This window comes from Astatotilapia calliptera, chromosome 11, assembly GCF_964374335.1.
Source record: "Astatotilapia calliptera chromosome 11, fAstCal68.1, whole genome shotgun sequence".
NCBI lineage: Eukaryota > Metazoa > Chordata > Actinopteri > Cichliformes > Cichlidae > Astatotilapia > Astatotilapia calliptera.
The window spans coordinates 38,598,216-38,607,908 of record NC_137432.1 but is presented as its reverse complement, the minus strand read 5'-3'; the positions used below and the strand labels follow the sequence as shown (position 1 = coordinate 38,607,908).

Here is a 9,693-nt window from a genome sequence, read left to right as displayed (position 1 = left end):
GTTTGGATCAATAGGATCAGGTGTGACAGAGCACCTGTGCTGCGAACCCACGCACAGATCCATAAATATTACAGATCAATGATTAAAAACGTAAGACGTGGCTCGTAAAAGGCTGAGATGAACTCAATTACCCTTTTCTGATTGACTTACCTGATTGACTGTTATTGATGACTGATCATCGAGGGTAAACATGAAGAAAATCTGTGATTTTTCAACATAAATGAAAACTTTAGCGTTATGACGTCACATACATGAGGGACAGGAAGCGTTTGATGGTCCGGGGTCTCCTCCTGCTGGACCCAGGACCGAACCGGAAACCAAACACTGACGGGCTTTTATTTTGTAAAGAGGAAATGCGGTGTTTTATTGCGGAGCGCTTCACAGCAGCTCCCTCACGAGGCGGGATCAGCTGGTGGGAACTGAGTCACCACTTCCCGGAGAGCAGCACCGAGAGAAGCTCACGCCGCCGATCAGCTCTGATACCGAGAGCCTCACCTGAGCGCGAGCCCGCGGCTGAACAGGTAAGGGTGTTTGGACACCTGAGCGGAGTCTGTGCGCGGGACCGTGATCTGCTCCGGAGTAAAAATATTCCGTTACCTCGGGATCATCAGCGGGAAACACACGATGGTTACCACGGTTACGCCTCCATGACTCACAGACTGCGCGTGCGCACTAACTAAAACCCCTTTAACGTCTGATTAGTTGCGCGAGGAAGAGTCGGTGCACGTCATAAAGATGACGTAGCAGATGTTACAGCTGTGGTAAATCTGCGCAGCTGCTTAATGTTCGGTTATTCGACTCACCAGCAGTCGGATACAAACTGATCTGACCTCTGACCCCGTGCCTCAGCCTGTAAACATGTTTGTTTCTGCCTGACTCGCTGCTGCCCCTGCGGCACAGCAGAGGAACTGCAGGGGGACCGCCCACTCCGATTTCAGACACGTCCTGAAATAACGTGGAAATCCCCCCCAATCAGATCAGACCCGCCCCTCCGTCTGAGCCACTCACACCTGCTTTCAGTTAATCCGCCTTCTTCACCGCACTTCCTGTCAGCGCGCCGCTGCCTCTGTTTGCTGCTCTTATCGATTCCTGGGGTCACATGACTCATGGCGCTCTGCACATCACAAACATCTCTGTTTGCTGCATGAGCTAAACATCACACAGGAAGTTCATCACCCCGCCTATGCCCTAGCCCACAGGAGGGCGGCGAAACTGTGACCTCACCGAGCGACCTGCAGGCGAGGGTTAAACTAGTGATGGGCAGATGAAGCTTCATGAAGCACTGAAGCTTTTCATCCAATTGGTTCACCCCAACGCGAAGCTTCATGAAGCTTCATTTGCTCTAGCAGGACACCTACTGGACGTAAAAATAATAGCTGGCATGAATTTGAAGAGTGTGGCATTTTGCACACAGCCTGTAAATGTCAACAACAAAAGGAGTGTGTAAAACATGTATATTGTAGTGATGCAGTATACTGTGTATATTTATAGTGGCAGAATGTAAAGACAATAAAACAAAGCACAAATATAAATATCACACACGTAACTTATAACAGTTGTATAATATTGTTATATCATTTAGTAACATTACTGCATCCTATATTATCATTGCATTTGATGGCTCACCTGGTCTTGCTCCACGATCGGTGTTCCTCTTATTCTCATGCAAAGCTCTGTAGTGCCTAAGCATGGATGAGGTGTTGTTGTTATATCCCAGCTCCCTGGCACATAGCAAACACTTCACCTTGTACAAAAGTAACGACAGCTTAACATAAGTTTTATTGCACCATCAGTATCATGAAAATACATCTTCTGTAGAAATTTACATACCTTGTTGGGAGGAATAAGATCAAAATGTTCCCACACAGGGGAGGACATCCTCCTCTTCTTAGCTGGCTCCATTCTCTCCTGACTTTCTCTCCTCACTCTCATAAACCTCCAAACTGTCTCCAAACTCTCTCTAACCGCAACTCTCCATCAAACACCCACATTTTGAATGAAGTCTGAGGGGTTTATATCGCTGTCATAGCTCGCGGCAAAGTTCGAACCACTTCATGAACCAGTCACGTGGTACAGCCGGGCAGCGAGGCTTCGGACGTCATCATTTTCAGCTCCTCCCATAAATGAAGCAAGCCTCGATACGCGCTTCGCGGAAACGCCCCCTCCATTACTCGACACACGCTTCGAAGCCTCGATACAGAACGTCCCATCACTAGGTTAAACTTTAAGAGCACCGTCCTCATGCTGACTGATTGTGTGTGTGTGTCTGGCTCAGAGCAGCCTGTGAACATCGCATACGTCAGGTTTCATCGTCAGCTGCTAGGAGTACGTAATGCGTTAGTCTTTGCAGACTCACAGGTGTGATCCAGGCGCAGCGCCGCAGTTCGCCCGTACCTGCAGGAAACCATCATTCAAATGAAACATGTGTCTCACTGTGTTGTTCTTCCTCTGTCTGACAGACTCTCGTCCTCAGAGCGAGTCCACGGTTGCGGTCCGGTCCAGAGAGCTGACATGGCTGTCGCAGGCGGAGCATCCTCCTCTGTCCTCGTGTCTTCAGCAAAGGAAACGGCGGCGCTGAAGGTGAACCCGGCTGACGTCCCTGCCCTGGAGATCAAACTAGGAGCGCTGGCGGTCCTGCTGTCAGTCACGCTGCTGTTCGGATTTGCCCCGCTCTGCATCGTCCGAGGGGCGGGGCGCTTCAGCGTGCAGCCAGGTAAACTGAGCAGATAAACGTTTCCAACATCGGTTTCTGTGTGAGGAGGTCAGAACGTCAGAAAGAAAATATTTGGACTGGGTGGCTGAAATCAGCCGTGCTCATGCTGGCTTTGCATGGACAATTCTTCTTTTGAGCATGGTGTTCTGCAGGTCAGAAACACGCTCCTCCCACTTTCAGCCAACGGTTTTCCAATTGGCCATGCCTCCTAAAGGCAGGTGGGTGGGGCTTCACATGCTCTGGTAGTAAAATACATGAGAGGAAGTGGGGAGACGCAGGATAACGGGTTTAGGTTTAGATCCCGCTGAGCCCGAAGCCACGCTCGGAGCTCCAGGATTAGTCTGCAGTGTTTTCATCTCACAGCTCGACTTCCTGTTTTCTCCTAACCAGCTGATTAGATGTGACGTCGTGTGATCTCTGTGCAGTCACTCGATCAGCTGCAGCAGGAGAACATGAATCCATGAGCGCTGCTCTGCAGGGCTGTTACACGACGCCTTTCAGGAGTCTGACTTTCTGTTTGCTTTCAGTTTCAACCTCTGGCTCTGCAGCAGTGTGATTGATCCGTGCGATTGATCCGTGTGATTGATCCGTGCGATTGACCTGTGTGATTGATCCGTGCGATTGATCCGTGTGATTGATCCGTGCGATTGACCTGTGTGATTGATCCGTGCGATTGATCCGTGTGATTGATCCGTGCGATTGACCTGTGTGATTGATCCGTGCGATTGATCCGTGTGATTGATCCGTGCGATTGACCTGTGTGATTGACCTGTGTGATTGATCCGTGTGATTGATCCGTGTGATTGACCTGTGCGATTGATCCGTGTGATTGACCTGTGCGATTGATCCGTGCGATTGACCTGTGTGATTGATCCGTGCGATTGATCCGTGCGATTGACCTGTGTGATTGATCCGTGTGATTGACCTGTGCGATTGATCCGTGCGATTGACCTGTGTGATTGATCCGTGCGATTGACCTGTGTGATTGATCCGTGTGATTGACCTGTGCGATTGATCCGTGCGATTGATCCGTGTGATTGACCTGTGCTGTCCGTGTTGCAGATTTAAGGCGCCTGCTGCTGAGCTTGATCAGCTGTTTTGCTGGAGGCGTGTTCTTCGCCACCTGCCTGCTGGACCTGCTGCCCGACTACCTGCAGAGCATCAACGAGGCCTTCAGCAGCGCCGGGATTAAGGTAGGAGAGCGCACACGCTCACCTGAGCACACGTTAAAGAGGCCTGAAGAGAAACCGCAGGTAAAGCCTCACCGTCACGCTCAGAGATGCTTTAACGTCTGAGCTGGCTGAGCCCACCGATCCTGCTCTCAGACAGTGATGTAACTCTGGATTTAATAAAAAACAGCTTAAAGTCAAAGTTTCAAAATCCTGTTTAGCGCCATCTTATGTCCGCACGACTGTGACGTCATGTGGTTGGTTGTTAGCTAACTCGTGACAGGATCGATAACTCTGAGTAAAAGCTTCAATGCTGCAACTATGAGCTGATGTTAGAGCGAGGCCTGTCTGTGGCAGGAAGTGACTGTTTGACTCGCTGCACTCAAACAGACAATGTTGGTGTTTGTAAAGCACAACCTCCGACACTCCAGCTGTTCAGGCCGGCTGCACCGAGCCTGCAGTCAGCGGCCACGCAGATGTTGGCGAGTGTTTTTGTTTCCCCACCACAAACAGTTTACTGCACGCGTGTCGCACCACAAACATCCATTAGCACGTCTGCAGGAAACCCCTCTGGGAAAAAAAGGAAATCTGCAATAAGCACAAAAATAAGTACTTTTAAATAAATAATAAATATTTAATATTATTTCTCACAATTGTTGAATGAAGTTTATTTATAGATTTGGTCATGTCGGGCCTCCGTAGAGCTCGTTGCTGGAAATTCAGTTTGTCAGCGTTGAAATGCTTTTATTTTGAAGCAGCAGCTGGTTTATTTCCTGTCCTCAGAGTTCGCCACAGCGCTCACAGGAAACTGAGCGAGAGGGAAGTGAAAACGTTCAAACTCAGAGAGGAAGAGACACAGACGCTGAGCCGTCCGTCACTCCTCTGCTGTCTTAATTATTCAACATTAACATTTGTTTTCTGAATGTTTGGAGCTAATAAAGTCCGACAGATGCTTTTAATTTTGAGGACAAACGTAACAAATTTGAGTTTTTTTGACATTTTATTGACGATGTTGGTTTTTTGTTTTTAGAATATTCACATTTTTGGGACATATTTGTAGTTTTATTTTTATGTATTTATTTAAACTTGGAGGATTTAAAAAAACCTCTACAAATTTGGACATTTTAATGAATTCTTATGGTTTAATGTCATAAATAAATCTGGCATATAAAAATCATATTTGGAGATTTAAATGTAATCCGGTTGAAGCTGCATCTCTGATCATGTATGTCATGTGTTATTGATCGTGTCCATGGCGATGAGAACGTTCTGGAGTTTCTACTCTTAACGTTTTATTAAATATTGACGTTTTTTCGATGATTTATTCGGACATTCAGATCTGTGAACATTTAGGTCTTAGTTTTGGACCCTGGAGATAAATCCAGATGTAGGTATCTCAAGCTGACTCTTCTTCTCCTCCTCCTCTTCCTCCCTCAGCTGCAGTTCCCCCTGCCCGAGTTCATCGTGGCTATGGGCTTCTTCCTGGTCCTGGTCCTGGAGCAAATCATCCTGGCCTTCAAGGACCAGACGTCGCCGTCCCCGGAGGAACGGCGCTCTCTGCTGGTGGACTCCAGCATTCAATCCAACGATCACCGCCGCCGGGGCTCAGCGGACTCGGACGGTCACTTCCACGTGGACTTTGGTTCTCAGTCCGCCCTGCGCGCCTTCATCCTGGTCTTCTCGCTGTCGCTGCACTCGGTGTTCGAGGGGCTGGCGGTGGGGCTGCTGGAGGAGGGGCAGGAGGTGCTGGAGATCTGCCTCGCCCTGATGATCCACAAGAGCATCATCTCCTTCAGCCTAACCGTGAAGCTGTGTCAGGCCCGGCTGCGTCGCTCCGTGGTGGTCGGCTGCCTGCTGCTGTTCGCCGTCATGTCGCCGCTGGGCGTCGGCCTGGGCGTCGGCCTCACCGAGACCAAGACATCGCCGGGGCACCAGCTGGCCCGCTGCACGCTGGAGGGGCTGGCGGCGGGAACCTTCATCTACATCACCTTCATGGAGATCCTACCGCACGAGCTCGCCGCCGGCAGGAACCGCATCACCAAGGTGGCCATGCTGCTGGTGGGCTTTGCCATGGTGACCGCCGTGCTGTTCATCAAACTGTAGAGGCAGACGGCGAGAGGGCGAGCTCCGTGTGCGACTTCAGAGACGTCGCATGGTTCAGAGCTTCATTAGGAACACGTGTTTAATTTTTGTGACGTTAACGAGAGACGAAGACTTAAGCCAAAGAGAGACGGCGCGAGAGCGCCAGGGGGAGGAGCAGAACAACCCCGCAAACCTGATCCGTTAAAGTTTCGTGCCCTCCTTCGAGGTCTCCTCTGACCGCCTGCAGGGTTTGACAGAAACCCACCAATCAAACCCCCTCATGAGCCGCACCTGGTGACAGCGGGGAGCGAAAACTCCCTTTTAACAGGAGGAAACCTCTGGCAGGCTCAGGGAGGCGGGATGAAGCTAAGGAGCCGCAGCAGGCGATCGAACACCCAGGGAGGGAAGAAGTGCATCATGGGAAGCAGGCTGGCCTGCTGCAGCACTATCTCAGAGTTCAGGGTGCAGCGGGAGAGCAGCCATATTTGATGGCTAATAGAGGCGTAACGGCAGGTCGTCGAGCTGTTCGAACTTCCTGTTTGGCAGCTTTTATTGGAGGTTCCAGGTGGAGACGCTTTGGCTGTTTAGTTACATCGAAGAAACGACCGACGGAGCAAAGACCCTGATCACATGACCGATACTCCGACCTCCTCGTGAACAAAGTCCCAAGGAAGGCCTGAAGTGATCGACCAACCACAAACCTCCAATGTGCTCGCCTCAGAGGAGCGTCCCAGAGGAGCGTCCCAGAGGAGCGTCCCAGAGCTGCGCCCCAGAGCTGCGCCCCAGAGCTGCGTCCCAGAGCTGCACGAGATTTCAGCTTTTAGAACGAACGCGTTGCTAAACAAGGAAAACCTTCAGAAATCTGACTGGAATGTTTGGAGGCGTCGGAGCCGGAGGAGAGCATGTTTTCGTGGAGAGCTCTATTTTAACTGACAGCAGGATTCAAACACTTGTTTTTTGTAATAAAAGTATTTTTAAACATGTAAATTTACTGTAATCAAGTTTGTATAAAATCATGCAGAAAATAAACACGTGTGTTTGAATGTTTATTTCATGAGACGGCGTCCTGCAGCCGCACAGCCACGGGTCAGACGGACGCAGCACTGAGCCGAAACGACAGGAAGCAGAAACGCAGAAACATAAAGCGCATCTGTACTGAAGTAAAAGTACTCGATTACATTAAGACTCAAGTATTTTCAGAGACGTGAGGTCAAATCTCTGCTGCGTGACGCTTTCTCAGCTCCTGTAATCTGATTACTCGGCAAAGATAAACTGATTACTGATCTGTGGATCGGCAGCACTGATCCAGGACGAAGTCTGACAGCTCGACAGTCACATGACCGCCTCGGTACGCGTGACAACAGTCTGAGCAGTGATGACGCGTCGTGACGGATTTTTGTCCTCAGCTTTAGCCGCCGACCGTCCATCGTATCCAAACACGTCGGGCGCTCGAGCCGACGGAAAACGGTTTTATTCTCATTTTATCTGAGAAACAAAAAAGTGTTTTTATGCAAACTGCAGGCGGAAAACCAACATGGCGCCAGTGACTGTGCTAGTCCATCTTTTACATACAGTCTGTGTTCCCGTGGAACAGGAAACAAGCGTTTTCTGTTTGTAAAGCTAAATCAGAGCTGCCCTGGAAACAAGTTTGTACCATGTGGCCTCGGATCGCGGCGAAAAATAAATCACCATGACGACGACCACGTGGCACGGGCCTGCAGACTGAACGGTGACGCCTGGGGGAAATGTCAACTCTGCTGTCGCTGCAGGTTTCTGGGTCGCTGACAGACGCCCCATTTTTCCCTAGTAACCTGTGGTTGCCATGGTTACAGGCCATTTCCTTGGCAGCTGCTCTTCAGCGATGACCTCGCTGATGTCAGGATGTGAGGCGTGTCCTTGTTCAGGTGAAGAAGCAGTCGGAGCGCCGCTGAGCGTTCCTCTTTCACTTCAGTCCGAGCCGCCTGCGGTCGGTCTGCAAGCAGCTTTCAGCTCTCCCACCGCAGCCCCGACACGGTGTGTGTGTGAGAGATCACCTCGTTCATGTCACAGTTTCACTGATGAGCCACAACAGTTCAGCAACACAGCGACACCTGTGTGACCTCATCAGTGCACCTGAGAGGACAGCAGCAGAGCGATCGCAGCTGAACAATCACCGCAAACGTGACAGGAGCTGAATTTCAGGGCTGTGTCCCAGTTCAGGGTCTGCAGCCTCAACGGTCCTCAAGGGCCGCGTACTCAAAGACCGCTGAGGCCGGAAGTGCGAGGCTTGTGAAATGGGTGGTCTAGCCTCCGTCGCGCTGCCCGGGTTGCCTAGCAAATCAAATCAAATCAGATCACTTTTATTGTCACATCACATGTGCAGGTACATTGGTACAGCACATGTGAGTGAAATTCTTGTGTGCGAGCTTCACAAGCAACAGAGATGTGCAAACACAATAATGTAAACAAGCAAAATACAAGAATGGCTACATCTGAAACTAATAAATATATGTACAATATATAATAGTATATGCATTTCTGGATGTGTATACTAAATATTTTTCTACGTGTGTGTGTGTGTGTGTGTGTGTGTGTGTACACATATTTTACAAATTAAATAGAGTAAACAATAAATAAAATATATAAAAATATACAGAGTTGAATATGTGCAAAACAGTGGCATTACTGTACAGTGTGGAGTGCATAATGTTAAAGTTCCAGTAGTGAAGCTGAGGTGTCTATGAAGTGTTCATCAGTCTGATGGCCTGATGGAAGAAGCTGTCTCTCAGTCTGCTGGTACGGGACCGGATGCTGCAGAACCTCCTTCCTGATGGAAGCAGTCTGAACAGTTTATGGCTGGGGTGACTGGAGTCCTTGATGATCCTCCCCGCTTTCCTCAGGCAGCGCTTCCTGTAGATGTCTTGGAGGGAGGGAAGCTCACCTCCAATTAACCATAATAGCTGGAAACGCGTGTTTGGCAGAAATGAAGGAACATGTTTTGTTCGTTTGTTTGTTTCTACACGAGCTTTGTGTGATTTAAGTATCTGAGGCTGAGACCACGGGACTGTAAACATGATTGTTGGGCTTCATTTCTGTGCTAAACAGTCATTTTAAGATTAGCTAGTAAATAACAATTAGCTGATGTTGTTCATGAGACTAAAGTCAGTGTAAATATGAGATGGCCAATATTATAGTTATTATACTAATCATTATTAGTTATTACAGCAGTGAGTTTGAACTCTCAAATCAAATCACTTCTATTGTCACATCACATGTGCAGGTACACTGGTGCAGCACATGCGAGTGAACTCTGTCAAACACTGAGCTTCAGTAAAGATTCAAGTTGCAGCTATTTATATGTCCTATCACCTTAAATCTTCACTCAAAGACACTCGAGTACCTTTGACAGTGTGTATACAGATGTATTACATATAAGAGACAAATATTGTTCCTTCAGTATGTTGGCATTATTACATTTGTCTCAATGCTTACATATATGTGTAAAAAGCAAATGTTCGAGCTGTGATAACTGTCTGATAGAATGAAGAGTCGACTGATATATGAAATATTCCTTTAATGGGTGAGAAAATGTCCAAATGTCTTCAAAATGAAGGACGCATTTGAGGGCTGCATTTGGATCAGCCTTTGAATTGGGACAGCCTTCGTCGCGCCGCTGTGACGTAATCGGCCTTAAAATGCGGCCTTTAAGGCTGTAGACCCTGACTCGGGATACAGCTCAGGACGCGCCTG

General features: G+C 48.8%; 1 protein-coding gene across 3 annotated transcripts; it reads left to right on the top strand.

Annotated features, from left to right (window-relative positions):
- Window positions 1-365: 365 nt before the first annotated feature.
- On the top strand, window positions 366-6,993 carry slc39a3 (solute carrier family 39 member 3). Of its 3 annotated transcripts, none has more exons than XM_026183414.2 (4): window positions 366-521; window positions 2,460-2,713; window positions 3,776-3,906; window positions 5,320-6,993. In XM_026183414.2, exons 2-4 carry the CDS (start codon window positions 2,512-2,514, stop codon window positions 5,983-5,985), a joined length of 999 nt encoding a protein of 332 aa, XP_026039199.1. In that variant the 5' UTR covers window positions 366-521; window positions 2,460-2,511; the 3' UTR covers window positions 5,986-6,993. The 3 variants fall into 3 exon arrangements, with proteins under 3 accessions (XP_026039199.1, XP_026039200.1, XP_026039201.1); XM_026183415.2 differs by lacking the exon at window positions 366-521 and adding an exon at window positions 2,240-2,358; XM_026183416.2 differs by lacking the exon at window positions 366-521 and adding an exon at window positions 2,302-2,325.
- The last annotated feature ends 2,700 nt before the right edge of the window (window positions 6,994-9,693 follow it).

Coding starts and splice junctions, on each gene's coding strand:
- slc39a3 (XM_026183414.2), top strand. CDS start 2,512: ATGGCTGTCGCAGGCGGAGCATCCTCCTCTGTCCTCGTGTCTTCAGCA. Junction 2,714..3,775: donor GCGCTTCAGCGTGCAGCCAG/GTAAACTGAGCA, acceptor TCCGTGTTGCAG/ATTTAAGGCGCCTGCTGCTG. Junction 3,907..5,319: donor TCAGCAGCGCCGGGATTAAG/GTAGGAGAGCGC, acceptor TTCCTCCCTCAG/CTGCAGTTCCCCCTGCCCGA.